The sequence below is a fragment of the Alexandromys fortis genome, unplaced genomic scaffold (assembly GCF_014885135.2).
Source record: "Alexandromys fortis isolate MF-2015 unplaced genomic scaffold, M_Fortis_MF-2015_v1.1 scaffold_84, whole genome shotgun sequence".
In the NCBI taxonomy this organism is placed as follows: Eukaryota; Metazoa; Chordata; class Mammalia; order Rodentia; family Cricetidae; genus Alexandromys; species Alexandromys fortis.
The window spans coordinates 430,729-450,402 of record NW_026068017.1 but is presented as its reverse complement, the minus strand read 5'-3'; the positions used below and the strand labels follow the sequence as shown (position 1 = coordinate 450,402).

General features: G+C 40.7%; 1 protein-coding gene and 1 pseudogene across 1 annotated transcript; both read right to left on the bottom strand.

Annotated features, from left to right (window-relative positions):
* Nucleotides 1-99: 99 nt before the first annotated feature.
* On the bottom strand, nt 100-15,801 carry Aspa (aspartoacylase). Its single transcript, XM_050162691.1, has 6 exons — nt 15,522-15,801; nt 11,274-11,469; nt 8,816-8,909; nt 5,436-5,543; nt 3,324-3,433; nt 100-405 (listed from the first exon to the last, which is right to left on the bottom strand). Exons 1-6 carry the CDS (start codon nt 15,752-15,754, stop codon nt 208-210), a joined length of 939 nt encoding a protein of 312 aa, XP_050018648.1. The 5' UTR covers nt 15,755-15,801; the 3' UTR covers nt 100-207.
* LOC126514027 (40S ribosomal protein S19-like) lies at nt 9,703-10,138 on the bottom strand (annotated as a pseudogene).
* Nucleotides 15,802-19,674: the final 3,873 nt, after the last annotated feature.

Sequence of the window (19,674 nt, the reverse complement as noted above, 5' to 3'; positions counted from 1 at the left end):
GCAGTATGTAACTCATTCAGAATATATTTGAAAGACATTCATTAATTTATTCTTTTCTTTCAGAAACTGGCCCGGATGCTTACTGCTTGAGGCATGGGACCAAGTGTTGAGGAAAAGAACTAGAATAAGGCACATCCCTGCTCTTGGGCGTTTACAGAGTCCTGGAGGCTTGCAAGACTCCCCGGAACTGTGAGCTGGCAGTGATTTTTAGTGCAAAGTGGAGCGGATGCTTTTTGCGTTGAGTGTTAGCTTGGTTGTCTTGGCGAATGCTTCTTTTTTTTCATAATATGCGGCTTCGTTCACAAACACGGGGTACACGGTACAGTCTCCACCCAGTGTCATAGTCTTTCCATCAAGAGACACAAACACGGGATCTCCAGGGTTTAACGGTTTCCAGTCTTGATCCTCTCAGGAGACATCAAAATACATTAATTAATTACATTTGGCTTTTCCTCCTGTTTTTAATTTGTTTCTGTCAGACTGTAGATGACTAACATTGTCCATTAAAAAAGACATTCTCTATTGAAAAGACACAAGAGGGACACGTTGGGATGTATGTGAGCCTTCTAACTCTAATGCTTCAGACCACCGGAGCCCTGGAACATCTCCAGCATTGCTGTGCTGACCAAACATCTGGGGAGTTGGCTAAGATGACTGTCTAGGCCAGGGCAGGGCCTAGTCCTCTGCATTCCTAACTTTTTACAGCAGCATCAGCATTGCCGGGGAGGCTGTTAGAAAGTAGAACTCCACCCCCTGCTGAGACCCACTGAAAAACAATCTTCCTGTGAATAAACTGACTGAAATTGAGAAGAGCCGCCCGCAGTACTTTTTCTCAGCCCGCTGCATTTCAGAATCACTTGGGAGCCTAGCATACTCTGGTACCGGTGAAAGGAGTTAGCCTCGTCTCAGAAACACAGGTCCTGAATCTTCCATCCCAGGGAGAACAGGCTTAGTAGATATTCAAACATATTTACTGAAATAACGACCTATCAATTTCTCTTATAGAAATATGAGAGAGAGAGAGAGAGAGAGAGAGAGAGAGAGAGAGAGAGAGAGAGAGAGAGAGATTGAGAGAGAGAGAGAGAGAGAGAGAGAGACACAGAGAACTGACTTTAGAGTTCTGCACATGCTAGCTCTATCACTGGGTTATACTCCAAGCCTTCTTTCTATCTCTTTCTTTGAGACAGGGTCTCACTAGTTTGCTCAGGCTGGCCTTGAACTCACTCTATGACCAAGGAAGGCCTTTAACTTGTGCTCCTCTTGCCTTAGCCTCCCCAAGTAGCTGGGATTACAGGCTTGTGCCACCGGACCTGACTTGAGTCCTTCCTTATGGTCTAGCAATTCCAACGATCTTTCCTGACTTTGGGACCCAACACTAATCAAGTTGGTTGCTGTCCTCATCCTGCCTTCTCAGCCTCCCCAGGACTACTTTTGCATCTTTGAAGGACGTCACTGAGGAGAACACACTGCTGTGGTATTGTCAGCTGCCTGTTTCCTGAGCTTGTTTTCTTCCTCTCTAGCCCACATTGGCTTTAGAGACCATTGCTCATGGCTCCTCTGGTTTCCATTTGGCTTCCATGAAGCTAAAGGCAGGATATGCTCTATTGGTCTGAATTTGTGGGCAGGATGCTTTATGAAGTTGCCTGATGGCTATTAGAGCCATTAAGTAGGGATCTGAATCGGATCAGTGGTTTTCAACCACGGATACTCAAGCCAATAGTGTCAGATTAGCTGAGATGCTTGGCACTGTTAGAGTTTAAAAAGTTCTCCTTTTTGAAGGGAAACGTCTCGGGGAGAGGTGAGGTAGAGGTGTTGGGAGGAGTGAAGTGTGTGTGGGGGACTGTAGAAACTGTAGTCGGGATGTATTTTATAAGAATTTAATTTTTTTTAAAAATAGGAAGCTCTCTAGGTGATATGTATTCGTGGCTGAAAAGCCTTGCATCACACAGCCCTCCGGGTCTCTTTCCCCCTTTCACCTCTTTCACTCCAAGGTCTAACGATGGAGTGGGTGTTGTAGCTGTTTGAGATCGCTCTTCTTCCCTGACGTTTCTTTTGACCTCTCCAGACTTCGGCTTCCTAACTGCCCTGAGAGCTCCTTCACTCTGGCATTATTGACTAAAGTAGGCAAGGTGTGATACTGGGATTCAGAGGAGAGTCATGGGACCATGTCAGGAATGTCCCAGAAAAACAAGTTCAGGGAGGTGTCAACTATGTGGCCAGCGGCGGAGACCATTAGTTGGAGATCTGTCACTCATAGCTGTGTCTCTATGGGACAGTTCTGATTTTTCTTTTCTCTTCTGACATTCCATCCTCATGCCTTCCCATCTCCTCTCTTTTGGAGACAAGGTTTTCTACTGTAACCCAGGTTGACCTCAAATCTGCAATCTTGCTGTCTCATCTTCCCAAGTGTTGGAATTATCAGCATGCACCATAATACCATGCTCAATGTCTATTCTAATATAAGAATATAAGGGCTCAGAAATTAAAAACTACATCGAGGTGTGGTGGAACACTAATGTAACCCCAAATTTTGGAGGCTGAGTTGGGAAAATCATGACTTTGAGTCAGCCTGGGCAACAATGGGAAACCCTTTCTCAAAAAAATTAAAAGCCAAATAAAATGTATATAATTTTCCCTACAATTGCACATGGGTAGGCCTTTTCAATTCTGGAAGTCTTGTTTGGATGACTCTCTTCCCCCATTATGAGGTTATAGTGTGTGGCTAACATCATTTCTAGAGAGTACATCGGACTTCAGTGTTTCTAGACTATTAGTCACACAAGACTATAGGCCACACTCATGGATGTGCCCGTAGAGCCAGCACACATTATATGTAGCAAATACCCAGAGAGGGTCTGGGGTCCTCCCTGCTATAGTTTGGGGTGGGTAGTGTCTCCTAGTGGTCCAGGTGTTAAAGGCTTGGTTCCTAAGAGTGGTCCTATCAGGAGGAGATGTGGAGCTGTAGGAAATGGTTCATCGAGAGAAGCCTTTAGGTCACTGAGGATTCTGGAGGAGGCTGTGGTCCTGTCCTGCAAACACTTACATCTTTGCCTGTGCAGTTGTCTTGACCATGTGCTTTTGCTGCAACCCCAAAGTACTGCAGCCACTCTGAAACCTCCAGAGTGGTGAGCAGAATAACACCTTTTTCAGGTTATTAGATTTTTTTTCTGTCATTTATTTCATTATAGTGATGGAAGTCTGACTGGTGCAATACTTTAAATACTAATAAATTAGCTAATGGGCACAAAATGCTGTATGGAAGTAAAATTATACCTCAAAGCAGAATATTATTATTTTCAGTGTTTCAAAGAAACAGATGTTACCTGCAGATTAGGATGGATAACAGCAGCCACTTCTCCATTTTCATTTCTTGGATAATCAACTTTCTCCATTATTTTATAGACTTCAATAGCACAGGGAGGGAATTCTTTTCCTATGGTAAGAGATGGCATGTGTTAATCACAGCTAGGAAGAAATGTCCTAGGAATACGGAAGCTGGCCCTTTAAGGAAGGAAGTGAAGAGTGCTGCAAGGCAGTCAGTCTGTTATGGAGGCTCATAAATGTCAAGAAGCCAAGAACACTCTGGAGTTACTGGAGTTATTTGTCAGTATACTCCCCACAAGTGCGGAGACAGAGGTAGAAACAGAAGGCACACATTTCAGTGTTTGCTAGGACCACGACCAAGAGAGCCGCTGGGTTCTCTTCTGGTTTTCCAGGCTGTGTGTTCTGGAGCAACACGCTGGCCTTCTGCAGGCTTGTGTTCATTAACTGTCAGGAATGGTTAGCTACACCTAGATTTTTATGTGGGTGCTAAATATTCAAGCTCAGGTCCTCATGCTTGCAGATCAAGTGATGGTACCCACTGAGTTATCTTGCTTTTTCCAAAATTAACAGCTTGATTTTGAAAAATTAACAGTTTTGAAGACCAGTCCAATTTTATTTTATTTAATTCTTCACAGCCATTCAACATTTGGGTCATTTCCATTGTTTTCTGATTGGAGACAAAGCTGCAGCAGCCAGTTCTTATGTAACACACTGGATGTGCATGCAATGGTGCTTCTTTGAGATACGGAGTTGCTGGATCCTGTGGTTTGTGCATTTCAAGAAGGATGTACTGAGGATGCAGCGATGGTTCAGTGAGAGTAAGAGTGCTTGCTGGATGAGCATGAGGACCTGAACTTGGACACCAGCACCAAAATAAAAGGCCACATGTGACCATGTGTGCCTGTAACATAGAGAACTGAAAGGAAGGAATGAGAAAGATTGCCTAGTTTGTGGCTGCCAACCTAGCTCCAGATTCAGTGAGATATCTTGTCCTAGAGGAATAAGGCAGAGAGTCATAGAAAAGGGCATTCAAAGTCCTCACATGGCCCAGCAATACACTGACACACACGTGCTTGTATACCATACACATAGGTCACACTCTCTCTTTTATACAAACAGTAAATAAGCAAAAATAAAATACTATAAAATTATACCCTAAAGGGTCTTTACCAAATTATATGATCACCAGAAAGAAATGAGAATAGTTTTTTTCCTACAGCTTTGCCAAAACTTAGTATCAGAAATATCAGATTTGAATATTTTTTTAATCTCATGAGTGAAAACATTTTGTACTCCTTTGGATTACTCATGATTCTGAACATCTTATGCTTATTGAACTTGTGAACTTTCTAATCATTCTTATATTCTTATCCAGCATATATTAGCCGTACACAACGATGGGTTTTATTTTCAAATGTGTAGGTGATATGTTTTGATCACACTGATGCTCCATTATTCTCCCCTTTCCCCTCACCACTCATGTTACTTTCCGCTTCCCACCCAGTCCTTCCTTCCTTTGTGTCTTTCTTCTAACCCATCAGTTTCTTTAGGACTTCTCACAGAAGCATGGCGAGGGAACTTACAGGAGCGTGGGCAGCTGACTAGTGGCTATGCTGTTGAAGAAAATGTCTTCCCAGTATCCATTAGCCTTCTAGACCCTCACAGCAGGGTGGGCTTCACCTGTCTTTGTTGTTCAAAATGGAAATTAATGGGATAAGGAAAATGGCTTGATTTGGGAGCTTTATTTTGAGAGCTGCTTTTTTTTTTTTTTTTTGGTTCGTTTCTACTGGTCATTCCTTGAGGAATTGTTGAAGATACTTTTCACTCTAGGAACTGACTATGGCACACATCTGTAATGCCAGCCCTCGGAAGACTGTGGGAGGAAGACTGAAAGTTCAAGGCCAGCCTAGGTAGTGAGACTCTGGTGTGGGAAGGCAACACACACACACACATACACACAAACACACACAGCTAACTAGTTAAGATTATAAATGTGATAACTATGACCTAGATTTTCTTCATATTTCAATGTCTAGTGGTTAACTTTTACATAGAGACACCCCTCATGGATGTACAGAAACATACGGAAACAACTGCCACCCAACACTCACCTTTGTTGAAATGGTGTATAAAATCAAGAGCATGTTTAACCATTCTTCTCATTTGGTCCAAAATATCAGCTCTCAGAACACCCTGAGGCTGGGGACCAACTTCTATACCTATGTACAGAAGAAGACACATCACTTTTATGTAAGTAGTAGAATACGCTGAAAGAAAAAGCATTTAAAATATAAAGATCTAGGATCCCAGTGTTGTGACTGTTTAATATCATGGAAAAAAGCAGAGACAATGTCAGAGTAAATACAGAACATGGAAACCCACAGAGCTGTGCTGAAGTAGGAACTTAGGGTTACCTTTTTCTTTTATGCCCTTCAGTATTTTCAAAACATTTAAAACTTACTACTTAGTAAAATATGCAGACCAAGTGATGCTGAGAAGTAATAGGTATCCACAACGAGAAATTGTCATGGACTTCATAGTTAACTTATCAGGATGAAATATGTCTATGTAGTCAGAAATCTATCTAACTAAGCCTGGGTTTAGTTTATGTGATTATTGAGCAACGTTCTTGCCTCTACTATAGCACTGTATCTATAACTTACTGATAAGATAGTGCAAAGTTTTTTCTTCATTTTCTGTAAAATTAGATTAATTTCTTCTATTCAAGTAAAATTGTACCTGTACTATCATGTCTTTCCACGCTCAGCACTACAGAATGTTCCTTCTCTAAACCACTTGTCTAGTCCTTTTCTCCTGCCCAGCTTCCCACAAATCATCCCTTCACTCACCACCTTCTCCATCCTTTGAACCATTTGCAAATTCTAATCTGCACGCCATCGTTTAATTCCACAAAACTCATAAGTTCCTTTACCCTCATCTGATTTTCACCCATTTTTTTACTACTTCCTAGTCTATTAAAACTTATATTTTCAGGTGGTGGCGCACGCCTTTAATCCCAGTACTTGAGAGGCAGAGGCAGGCGGATCTCCATGAGTTTGAGGCCAGCCTGGTCTCCAAGAGCTAGTTCCAGGACAGGCACCAAAACTACAGAGAAACCCTGTATTGGAAAACCAAAAACCAACCAACAAACAAAAAAAGAAAAAGTTGTATTTTTATCATCTTCATGTAATATCTTTGTTGTGTTTATTTTTCCTATGAGTATAAATAGGCCTTTCTTTACATGCGTGGTATCTTAGGTCTTGGTAAGGTATTTATTTCTGAATAAATATTTTGTAAAACTCTGAAAAATATGTTTCTGGATATGTCTGTGTATTGTAGGAGAGGTTGTTTATCCACCTCAGAGTCATCTTTCTTCATTCCAACAGAATCAGAGTTTTGGTTGAGTATCCACAGTACAAGGCAAAAGTACCATTTTTTCAGCTCAAGAGTAAGTGCTGAATGGCTTAAGGCACTTACAGTAATCATAGCACTCTAGTGACTGGTGGCCCCAAATAAAGGTTGTGCAGGGGAGACCTGAGACACTCTTTATTTAGTGATGTTTAGAGAACTACAGTGCATGTCTTGTGACCATGGTAAAGACACATTCAAGATTGTGGAATAGACGAATAAAAAGAAACTGGTCCTTCACAATGTTGTGAGGGAGGCAGAAGATGTGAAGAATAAAAAGATGCTGGTGCCTCATGTTGTTGTGAGGGAAGCAGAAGATGTGGTGTAGTAGACAGATCTACATGGAGAGCCAGGGCTATAGAGTGGTAGAGGTGGATACTTCATGCACAAGAATCATGTTTGTTTTCCCAAGTTGAGAATATTTTTCAAAACCAAAATTAAGTTCGGCCCAAGATCTCTCATCAGTGCAGAATCATTAAATCCATAGGATATGACCAAGACACATTCAGGATAGAAAGGAAGAAACAAGGGTCATAAAAAGTGCTAAATTTGAGATGAGGTTATGCCTAGAATCTAAGAAGACTGTGTCTACTTACTCATCCATGTTGAGGGTGGGGAGTGTGAATTGATATGCTTGGGTTTGATTGTCAGGCTGGCTGCAGCAAACTGCAATTAAGTTTATCTAGAAGGATCCTGTGAGACTCGAGGCAACTTGGCATTAGAATGGTCCTTACACTGTTAGTAGCAGCTATAAAATAAGTTTGTATGGACACTCTTTGTGACTATAAAATGTTGAATAAAAATTCTCTTGATCTTTAGTGTTTTTACTCATCATTTAATAAATAAACTCCATAGAAAGTTTAAAAATCAGGAGAACACACTAGCATTTCTTAGTTATAATGTACTTATAGTTCCTTGGGTTAAAATGTTTAAAAATTTAGCTCTATTTGCAAGGGACAACACATCAGCAGACATTTGTTCTAATCAAAAAAAGTACCAACCATAAATACCATAGACCAAGCCTGATCTGTCAGACTCCAGAAGTCTTATCCTTTGATTCAGTGTCAAACGGAACCAGGCTGTCTATCCTGTTATTATTATTGCAGTGCTGGCGTTTGGGTGAAAGCCCCCATACCTGCTATGCAAGCACAGCCTTATCCTGTATCATTTAGGCTCTGGCTTGCTTTTCTTTTTGTCACTCTATCTGTATGTCTATCTATATATTTTGAAGTATTAGAATACTAGGCAAGGACTCTATCACGGAGCTATAGGCTCAGGCCAAAGCTTTGGTTTATTTAAACTATGTAATGTTATTGGATATTTAGCCTATATAATGTAAATATATTTGGATATAGTTCTCTAATTAAAATAATAAATTACTTTAACCATGTAACAAAACATCCTATCAATTGAAGAGTCAGTTATTTTTTTTTAAATTTTTAAAAAATTATTTGCTCTTATTACTTTTCAAGTATCTTTCAAATTACTCTTGTTTAAAACATCTGAGATCTAACAAAATAGATTTGAGTTGTAGAAACAGTTTTCCTTACAGTGTAGCTGTAGATAATTAATTGTACTAGTAGGTCTCCCAGGAAACAGAATGGAGCCACCCCCTACAATAGCAGTTCACCACTACGGAGTGACTATCTGACTACAGCCCCATCTTCTCATCAGACCCTGAGCTCCTTGAGGTAAGACTGTGTGTCTTGTTCACTGCTACATCCTAAAGACCTAGCACAGGATTGATCTCCAACAGACACACAAATACCTATGGAATATACAAATCCTGTATGCAATACAGTTTGGTGGAGTAAGAGACGGTTCTGTTCCACTTGAGTTTTGGGAATGAAAACAACAGACTAATTTGAGAGTCTGAGTGTTTCAGCAAATAAAATACTAGGAATAAATCCAGAGATCTGCTCAGAGAAATTCAGGAAATTAGGTATGGTTATGGTTTGCCTACAGTTAATCTGTTCACCTGATCATTGTAAGATTAATGATATGGGAGGGAGCTAGATTACGCTCTTTGTGTTTCAGTTAGGTTGTATTTTCTTTACCTGTGCCAGTAGGAAGTGCAACTTACCAACTGGATACTTGGCAATGGAACGAGTGGTTGCGTATTTGAGGGAAGGATGCTCAATAAGATAAACATAGCAGGGCAACGGAGCCAAGGAAGTCTGAACAGAATGAAAACATCGTTCTTAGTATGCAAAGTATGTTTTGTTCTCTTGGCTGCTACAGAGTCCATAGTCCCTTCAATATGCTTTATATCAGAATTAAAATTAGCCAGACAGCCTTATGAAATAGTCTCTAAAACCCAGTGCTATAGCTTTGAAACAGAAAAATGACTTATATATAAAATCAAAATATATTAGTTTTCTGGTCAAAAGGTACATAAAACAATACCCAAAGATGAAAACTAAAAATAGGAAACAAATATTCCTTCTGAACATATTTGACTACTTCTGAAAATATTTTGTTTACATCTTTGTTTATACTTACTATTCAGCAGAGTATTGACCTTAAATTCTGTTACTACTTATGGTCCAGATCTCTACAGCTGCTGGGTAATTTCCTCCACAATTTCTGCTTATTTCAATGAGAAATTGAGCCAGGTTTCAATTTGAGACAAGAATTTCACTATGGAGCTCTGGGTGGCCTGGAACTTACTACATAATTTATTTCAAACCCACACCTGCTTCTAACTTCTGAATTCTGGGATTAGAAGTTTATGCCACTACACCTGGACTAGCCTCTAGGTTTTCATAACTAATTATAAACCATGTGGTTTCACATACGGTAAGGAAAGCATCCAATTTTTTCTTCAGTGAGCAAAACAGATTGCTACATTATGGTCTTCCCAACCCCACCCCCATTCTGATCCCAGAAGCACTAGGTAGTCACTGTTAAAACTCAAGAGAAAGGAAGAAATAGCTAATCTTGACATTTATTAACCCAGCATCTTTTGTTCTAATGCTTCTTGTTGGCAGCTGCCACCTGTCTGGTTTTCCTATCCAGATCGTTCTGTCCCTGAGGTATTAGCTTGTGGTACCCATCTTGTTCCCTTTCTACCATTTTTGACCTCTCCAGTGCTTGGAGGAACCAGTTGGCCAGACTTTTGGAGCCTCTGCTGAAGTGGCTGGGCCCGACACCGTTTCTCTGCTGTCTTTCATAGATCTTGGTCAGGGAGCCGACCCCATACCACCATGGAGGTACAGGTGCTGCGCTGTGGGAGAAGCTCATGTATAGAAGCAGCTCTCCTCGCAGGGGCAAGCTTTTTATTTTTGGTCAGCTTGACTGTGTCCATCCTTTTGGGGACTTTCAGCTTCCTGAACTTTTTGAGGAAGGCTGCCAGAGCTCTGACAAATTACTCCTGGTTAATATCTTTTACAGTAACGCCAGGCATCTATGGCCTCCATACTGCCAATCATAGGAAAGGGCTATAAGTTACACCATAAGCTAAGTGCTTTAACTCTTCTTTGCATTGAAGACTTTTAGCATTTACATGGGGTTAAGTGTTACTATGCCCGTTTTATAAAATAAGGGAAGCAAGGTTTTGGGAGATGAGTATCTTGACCAAGGTTAATGAGTAAGAAAGTCAGGATTTGAACTCAGGTTCTCCTGGACATCTATGTCAAATTCCTTTTATTAAGTCACACCAGCTCTCAGGAAGGAAGAATATTTATTATTTAGAAATAAACAGATAATTCAGTATTTGTGATAATGCTGCTTTTCTAGCAAATTTTTCTCTAGTTGTAGATACTCGATGGTGGAATTTTTCATTCTGCAGATTTCTGAGCTTCATCTTGTAGCTGAGCATACGTCATCATGCTCAGCATTCATCTGCATCTCCAGTGAGTGTGAGGATGTACCCAGCTGCCTGGGCTGAAGTCTTGATGCTCTCATGAAGCGCGCTGCCCAGCAGAGGTGTTTCAGTCACAGACACCAGATGGGGCCCAAGGTAAGATGCTAGGAGGCCAATCAAAACTCTTTGTCTTTACACTTTAGTCAACCCTGAATGATCTCTTGAGTTTCCTAAAGCTGTGCAATTGACATGTTTCAACTGTGTCGTTTAAATTTTCGTATTAATTTTATTTGGTTTTACCAAACACCATGTTTGGTGACTATCTGGATAAAATTTATAACTTTGTATAGTCAAGTATTTATAGACTTTTTAAAAATTATTTTCTGCTGGGTGGTGGTGGTGCATGCCTTTAATAATCCCAACACTCGGGGGGCCGAGGCAGGTGGATCTCTAGGAGTTCGAGGCCAGCCTGGTCTACAAGAGCTAGTTCTGAGACAGGCACCAAAGCTACAAAAAAACCCTGTCTCGAAAAAAAAATTTTCCTCATTGTGTTTAATGTTTTACTTCTTTTTCTCTTTTTGCCAGCACTGCCTCTTCCTTTGTGTAACACTTCATCAAGCCTCACTTTTGGCCATGGGATACAATCCATTTCTCTTTGTCCCGCCTTCCTGACATCTTTCAATGACTTTAATAGAAAGGATCCTAAGCTAACACACATCAATACCTTTGAGATTACCTTAATATAGTGAAACATCTGGATTAAAAAGTCATTCTTGGAATCCTCGAGAATGAGAGTGCAGCCCATGTTAGAAGTCGTGTTGTGAAGGTCAAAAACAACGTCGTAGGAATTGTCACTATTTTTTGGACCAAATAACTGATTTATTTCTTGAGCCCTTCTCACTTCATATGGCAAATCCTCTGACATCTCCTTGCTGTTTCAGCAGAAAGAAAAAAGAATAACTTCATCTATGGCTACAATAACATAAATACACAATGGGGACAGTACACAAAGAACAAACTGTAAACCTCTTGTGTAGATTAAAAACCCGTGCAGAACACGAAAATGTATCAGAAACTTCCGCAAATGAAAAACTGCGCCTTTTCTCCTGCGGATCCCATATATCCGGCGCTGCACTGGTGTGCTTATAAAAATGCTAGGTTTATTGATGTGGCTGGTCTTGGGTAAGGCTTTGCAAGTGGAATTTACCATGTGTCTTCAACTTTGAAAAAAACATAAGTCTTTAATTTGATAAGCACTTCCTTGTAGTTATGGTGCATGGTTTATTTATTATGGGGCAAGACCATCTCTCTCCACCACCTCTGTGGTTCTCGTGCAAAGACGTAGTTCAACTCAGGTGCTTATGTCTTTATTGGGATTTTAAATTGAAGACTGGGTATGATTTAGGTAGGACATGCTTTTCAAACAACAAACCACAAACCCTCCCAAAGTACTAAACTTACCAAACATACTTACATAATTTTTCTGGAACAAGGGTTAATAAGTGATTACTATATTCTCAAATGGGTCTATCCACCCTCTCTTTACTATTTTTTTTCTTTTTTACAGTGCTGAAGATTGAACTTTGAGCCTCTTCTAGTTAGGCAAGAGCTCTGTCACTGAATTACAGTCCTAGCACCTCCTTCTTGTTCTTTTTTATTTTGAGACAGTCTTGCTAATTTTCTCAGGTTGGCTTTAAATTTATTCTGTAGTGAAGGGTGGAGGATTGCCTCCTGCCTCAGCCTCCCAAGTAGCTAGAATTATAGGCCTGCAGTTGTCTGAATGAAATTTACAATTTTATAGATTCAAGAATTCACAAGGGTTTTTGTTACTTTATTCATTGTTGTCATGAGTTCACTTGTTTCTTCTCCCCTTTTCCTGCCTGTCAGCACTGCCTGTGTCTGCATACTTCACCCGGCCTCTCAGTTTGACTATGGAAGAGAGCTCCGAGGGTGTTCTATACATGGTAATGGTTTAAACTTATACTTCTCTATTGTTTCTCAAACATATATATGTATGTTTACATAATTTTATATATTTATATTACCTGGCCATTTAAAAAATAGTTTGTGCCAGAGTCTTTCCTGCTTGGAAATCTCATCTGCAATCAGGAAGGTGCATCAGCTTTTTTGTGATAATGAAGCCAAGACCATAAGGAATAAAACAGCATGTGAAGTAAAGTACAGTGGGAAGACAGACGAGTCAAGGGCATTGGTGACATCAGGGAGCTACTGCACCGGGGCCACCTATATTTGCATATAACGTTCATGAACGAGAAGTTTAGATTATTATTCTTGAGTTTCTATTTGCAACCAAATACAGCTCCTAATGTGATCTCTCTCTCTCTCTCTCTCTCTCTCTCTCTCTCTCTCTCTTACACACACACACACACACACCACAGGCGTTTTTCAAAGTTAACTCCTATAAGTTAGTTCCTATAAGATTAGTTCATATTATCTCACAAGGTCACTCCAGAACTTATTTATTTCCTTTTGGATAAATGGCACCATTACCCACTCAGATGTTCAGAGTCAAGCTTTTAAGTTTTGAAAGATAGTAGACAATCTGAATTCTCATGCCTGGGGGGTCTGGTTACCATAAGCAGAATCCCGCAGGACCAGACTGCAAGAATAGGCAGGGGGCAGACCTTGGGCAGCACTAGTAGCCACACTGCTATAATAGCCGTGTTGTAACAGTAGGTTGTTTAGATCTATTCTGGATAGTAGATTTATAAAGAGCATCCAGCAAGGGAAAGCTGATTTCTATGCTAGGGGCAGTGCTGTGGTCACCACATGAAGAACTCATGGGAAGAAGCCCGGGTTAAACTGGATGCATGTACGTCCTGTAAGAGGCTATATTATCTGTCCACAGAGGAAGGCTGGCTTTGTGGAGTGCCTATATATCATCATAACAACAATGAAAATATATATAATTTTTATAGCATGAGAGAGGACCCAGTGCCTTATCTATGCTAGGCAAGTACCCTCCCATCTGAGATACAACCTCAGCCCACTTCTTGAATTATTTATTTTAAAGAAGGATCTTGATAAGTTGCCTCAGTTTCCTGAGTAGCAGAGGTTACAGATCTGTGAATACAGGCCTGGCTGCTCTGGGGAGTTCTGTAAAGAGTATGTGGGAGAACTTACCACACCAGACAAGGGGGCTGGAGAGCAGAGACGGCTCTAAGGTTGCCTCTGTGAGGCACTTGGGGGTAATGGTGTCACCACTGAAATGAGGGATGTGGGAAAAGATTCCCACAGCTGCCTAGAAGAGGGCGGAGAGGTTCGTTGGTTATTTTTCTCACGATTTTCATAACCACCGTGAGACAGAGCTGTCTAACCTCTGAGGACTGTTAAGACTAAGAAAGAGAATGCGAACTTGTCACTGAACAGGTACTATTGGCTGTTCTTGCCCCAATGCATTTCAGAGCTATCTGGAAAGCTAATACACAGGTTAAAGGATTAATTCTTCAACAAATCTTACTTGTCATATATGTGCTAGTTAATAGCTATTTTAGGTGAATAAACATTAATTGTCCTGATATAACCTCAATCATGAAGATAAAAGTATTTCTAAAATTTAAATTTTTAATAAAATTATTTGGTGCACAAAATAGCACTGCCGTGTAACTTCCGGGGAAAGCAAATATTTTGTAAAGATGAATTTTGTTTTATCTACGTTCTTTTGTTCTGTGGTAAGACTGGGCCGTGGAATTCTCTAACTAGCATTTATCAACAAACAAGCATACGGCCCAGTCCTGCTAGCACAGGCCTATAATTCCAATTGCTTGGCAGTGTGAGGCAGGAGGGTCAAAAGCTCAGGCCTGCCTAGGTTACAGAGTAAGCTCAGGACCAACCTGGTTAGTTTAGTAAGACCCTGTCTCAAAATAAAAACTAACAAGAGTTTAGGAACTTGCATGGACAGTGCCTCCCATAACCTAGTGCGTTAAGACAAGAAAGCAAGCACATAAAGCCGTTAGGTGCTCCTCTGGGCGCCTTTCATCTAAGCTAGCAGTCTACCAACCAGCCAAGCGTAAAAACCATCGTGTACACTGCTTTGTACATCCGCAACACCTGGTAGATGCTTAACAATATTTTTAGGTTAAAAAAATGATGCTAGGAAAAACACTTAGAGGCATATACAATAGCAAATATTATGATATAGACAAGGGAAGAAATAACTGGTATTTATCAACCTAGAGTGTGGTGACCACACACACCACATGGAACTGTCTAAATCAGCTGTAACCCAAATTTAGAGAGGTCGGAGGTGGTGTCTTCAGCCCTCGTTTTCCTCAGTGGTGATACCCCACCTCTAGAGATGAACACATCTCTCCCTCCACCCGTACACTGCATCTCTCCCTCCGGCCACACACTGCCCTATGTGCTCAGGCTCTGGATGCTCACTCACTCTTTCACCCAACGAGCATCAATAAAAGCGTCATCATTTTCTCAGCTAGAACTTTACCATAAACACACCCTACAAGAAAGCACAGTGGTGAATTTCCCACAAAACAGCATGTTTACAGTGACCGAATTAATTTACATAACAACCAAGCATTGACTTATTCTTATTTTTTTGAGAAGAATTTCGAGTCTTATTTTTATTTTCACACATTGTCCAAGCTTGCCCAAACACAAACTTCATGCATAGGATTATTATATTTGTGTCTTTCAAGACACATGAGTCAGAAATAATGATCTTTCCCATTTGTTGCTTTATACTGTGTGGCAATACAATAAAAAGAAAAGAATAACCAGCGAAGCCTGGAGCTGTAAAAAGTTTACAGCAGAGCACGTGAGTGCTGAGTTTGGGTAGCTGCATAATTCACAATGCAGCATGATTAAAAGCGAAAGTGATCTTTTGGGTTAAGGACGCTCTATGGACGGGTCTGACCACTGACTCGAGCAAGCACGTGTTCTCCCTCCCAGTGACTACTGCTTTTCACACAAGCAAGCTCTCACAGAATATAGATCACAGTCTTACCTAAGATTTTCAAGGTTAAAAGCACGATTCAGGTCACAGTCAATGTATCGGGCACACTTCTCCACTGCTCTTGGGTTGGTTATGAATGGCTTCACCTCCAGCCCTTCTCTCTGAATTTCAGCACCGTTCTTTAGCCAGTGAGTAACTAGAAACACTCCTGTCAGCTCATTGCCGTGAGTCCCTCCAAAGATAGCAATCTTTTTAATAGGTTCTTCAGCAACACAAGCAGTCATTTTACCAAGTAGACTGGTCTGATTTCTGCAATTCACAAGAGAGGAGGTCAAAGGACGCTTAGCTCCTCAGAAAAGTTTCCAAGTTTAGATCTAAGCAAGAAGTGCAAAGTACAGAGTTCTCGAGTATTTAACAATCGTTTCTGTCACAGCGTCCGAGCCTGTTTTATTCTATGGACACTCCCTTCTGTAGCCCCTCCCTTTACCATATTTGGGTTAAAATATGCAAAGATCAACTAGAGATGCGACTGCTAACTTCCAACTCCCTCAGATGGTCAGCAGATCTAAGTACAACTGTGTTAGCATCTCCTGCTATAAAAATTCCGTTTTCTGTCCAGGATGATTGTTTATAATAATAATACTGCAACAAGCCCAGTCCTCCCAAATATAACAATGTGGCTTATTTAGTGTTTATGTTTCCACTGATGTTTAAAAACATTTCTGAAGTAAGCAACTTTTCACGATCTGAAGACATTTGAGTCTCTCTTTACAAACAGTCAAGGACAGGTGCTCAGACTGCCTCTTGAACAGCGTTCTTTCTGCAGTCAGAGACACAAAACCTCAGTTAATGATGGGCTTGGTGACATGGCACAATGAACTTAAAATTATTTTTAAAAAGTGACCCTGAAACATCTTTAGCGTCTTTCTCAGGAACTTTTTGGTAAATCTATGTTTTTTAAAAAAATTTTGTCTACCAAGCAAAAAGCAACTGTTAGTAATTTTCAAGTCTTTCCAATGCCTGAAAATATCTTACAACATAATATATAAAAATAACATATGCATATATCACACATACATCACACATATATTTTAATGGATGCAATCTCATTTACTAGCATTAAAAACTGTCTTCTAGAATGCGTTGTTCTACAGGGGTCATAATAGGGGAACTTATGCAGAATAAGATGATTATATAGCTTTGGAGAAATGACTCTGAGCCAAATACTGAGTTTATGCTCAATCACCCAGAAGGCCAAGAATGTTAAAGTACAGGGAATATTTATATTTGGAACACCAGGTTGTTTGGACACAATAGAGCAATCATACCCACACAGGGTAGGTAGGCTAATCTATAATGTTTCCCTACAGACATTTGCTTAATATATTCATAAATCTACTTTATAAGATATAGCAGGTTGGGCTGACTTCCTCATGGCAAGGATAAGGGAAAGAAACACTAAGCAGCCTGACTAAGTTTCCACAGTTACATAAAAGCGAGCTAGGCCTGGAAGCCATGTTTCTCATTAAGGCCAGTGTTTTCCATGGACAACAGGGTGCCTCTGTTTTTCTTGGACTCCTCTGAGCTTCTAATTTTGCTCTTTCAGAGTCCACATAAACAGCCAATACAGTGTAGAATTACAAAACACACAAACAAAATACATGATGAAAACACAAAATGTTTGCATAATATTTAATAAACCAATGCCTCAATTCTTAAGAGATTATAACGCAGATACAAAGCAAAGTCAATTTGCTTATACATCAAAATTACTGCCATAATCTAAGACAAAGTCCCTGTAGCTGCTGGTTTCCTCTCTGCCTCGGCACACACCAAACACTTCATGATGATGAGAGCAGGCAAATGCAGAGAGAACCGCAGAGAATCCTTCCCACTCTGCCGGGTTGTTTCTTTCCTGCTGACTCGTGGTGTGTTCTGTCCTTTGCCCTAGTCTCTCTCTGGAGACGCCACTTCAGTAACTTACTTGTGGCAGGCACCAGTGACTCGAACTTTGAGGCTTGTTTTCTGGAATTTTAACAGGCCGGCATTTGGAAGTACTTTCACATTCCTAGAGCTTCTGTTAGGTGTATGAATGAGTAACTTCCCTGGCATTAATGAACAGCAGCAATTCTCATCCTTACCTCGTTTACTGTGTACAGTTTGTCTCCTGCAGAAAGCCTTGTTAGAAAGCGAAAGCATTTGCTTAGAACTGGAGCAACACAGGCTTTCACCCTCTTATACCAAGTTAACTTCCAAGAGGGTTTTAACTCCCGCTTTCCCAAAGCACTAACTTTGCTTCCCAAAGCACCTGGCAAAAAAACCACTCATTTTTTATTAGTTATTTTTTTGAGAGTTTAGAGAACTGATAACATATTGAGTGAAATCCTTCCTAGCTGACATCATCTATTGACAAATGTATAAAATGCGCCCTCCCCCCTAAAGCATTACTCGCAGCACTGTAATTTTATTGGGGGGGGCAGGTCTTGCCACATAGCTTAGGCTGGCTTCAAACTCTTTATGTAGCTCAGATTGGCCTTGCGTTTGTGAGCCTTCTGCTGCAGCCTCCTGAGCGCTGAGATGATCAATTTCTTAATAAAATTATATGTTTAAAACAAAGAGACAGCAAAGTTTGACTTAATAGTATGGCTAGCCAATCAGAGCCAAGGCAGAAATTTTGTAGGAAGGAAATTTAGGCTGAGACTGTTCTGAAACTGGGTCAGAAGATGTTCTAGCTTGCTTTCTGTTGCTGTGATGGAATGCTCACTCTGGCCAGAAGCAATTTAGGTGGAGGAAGTGACTTCTGGGTCACAATCCATCCTTTCAGGAAGTCAGGACAGGAATTTAAGCAGGAACTGAAGCAGAACCCGGGAGGAATCCTTGTTGGCTCACTCTCTGCTCTCTCTGGTCAGCTATCTTTCTTATGTTGCCCAGAGCCACGCACCTAAGGAGAGCTGGTACCACTCACAGTGGGCTGGGACCTCCCACATCAGTTATCATCTTTTAGGAGACATGGCTACAGACCAATCTGATTTGAGCAATTCCTCACCTGAGATTCCCTTAGATGATTTAGCTCTCAGAAGATCCAATCCAGGGCTTCATTCTAAGGCAACCACTCTCTCTACCACTGAGCCATACCTGATCTCTTGTCTCTTTTAAGAATGAGAAATATATTTTTTTTGGTTATATATTGTACATGTGTTTATGTACGCATATATGAAGTCAAAGCTCACTTCCTTGAAGCTTACTATATTCATGTCTTTAAGTCTTTTATCTGGAATCACGATTAATACAGTTTTTCTTTTTTTTCCAGATTTATTTAATTAATTATTTTTTTTTTTTTTTGAGGCACAGTTTCTCTGTGTCGCTCTGGCTATCCTGGAACTCACTCTGTAGACCAGGCTGGCCTTGAACTCACAAAGACCTGCCTGCCTCTGCCTTCTGAGTGCTGGGATTAAAGGCATGCACCGTCACCGCTCAGTTTTTCCAGATATTTTGTTGAAGTCTTTTTCCAGATTCAAAATGTTCAAAGTTTATTCTTTACCCTGTCGTTCAAGTTCTGCTATAATTTAGTAATCTAGTATCTACTACCACGCTTCCTTACTGACTTTCAAGCCTAATTTTAGTATCTTGTAGTTGTGGACCTTTTCTAATAATCATCCCTCCATAGCTGCACTTCCCACTTCTTCCCTTCATCTATGTCACACAGGGCAGGGAGAGGACATGGTCTTTGAGCCCAGATATCTAAATACCTGCTCTGTACTAAAAGTGACCAAAAATGGAAGCTACTGTTTGAAACAAGAATTAACCTTTATTGAGCACTTATTGTGTGCTGGGACAGTTTAATACCTTTTAATATTTTAAGGCAATGAAGTAAATCTTGTTATTGCTATTTTATTGAGGAAGGAAATGTAGACATTGAAAGGATAAGTTGCCAAAAGTCACAGAGTCAAGAATTCTCAGTTTTTCCAGGCAGGAGGCTTAGAGCTCAGGGCTCAGGTTGTCATACCACCCAGCTTCCTTTGTGGAGTCCCTCTGGGGCCTCCGTGCTCTTATGCTCTCCCGGACAACTGAGCACTGGCTTGGCCTTTCTATTCTTTGCTTTTGGGAGGGGGTCAGTTCGAAACTGGCCTCAGCTCCCCATCAGCCTCCTGCAGACTAAATTCCCTGCCTGATCCATGGCGTCGTCAGAATAGGCAAGACGCAT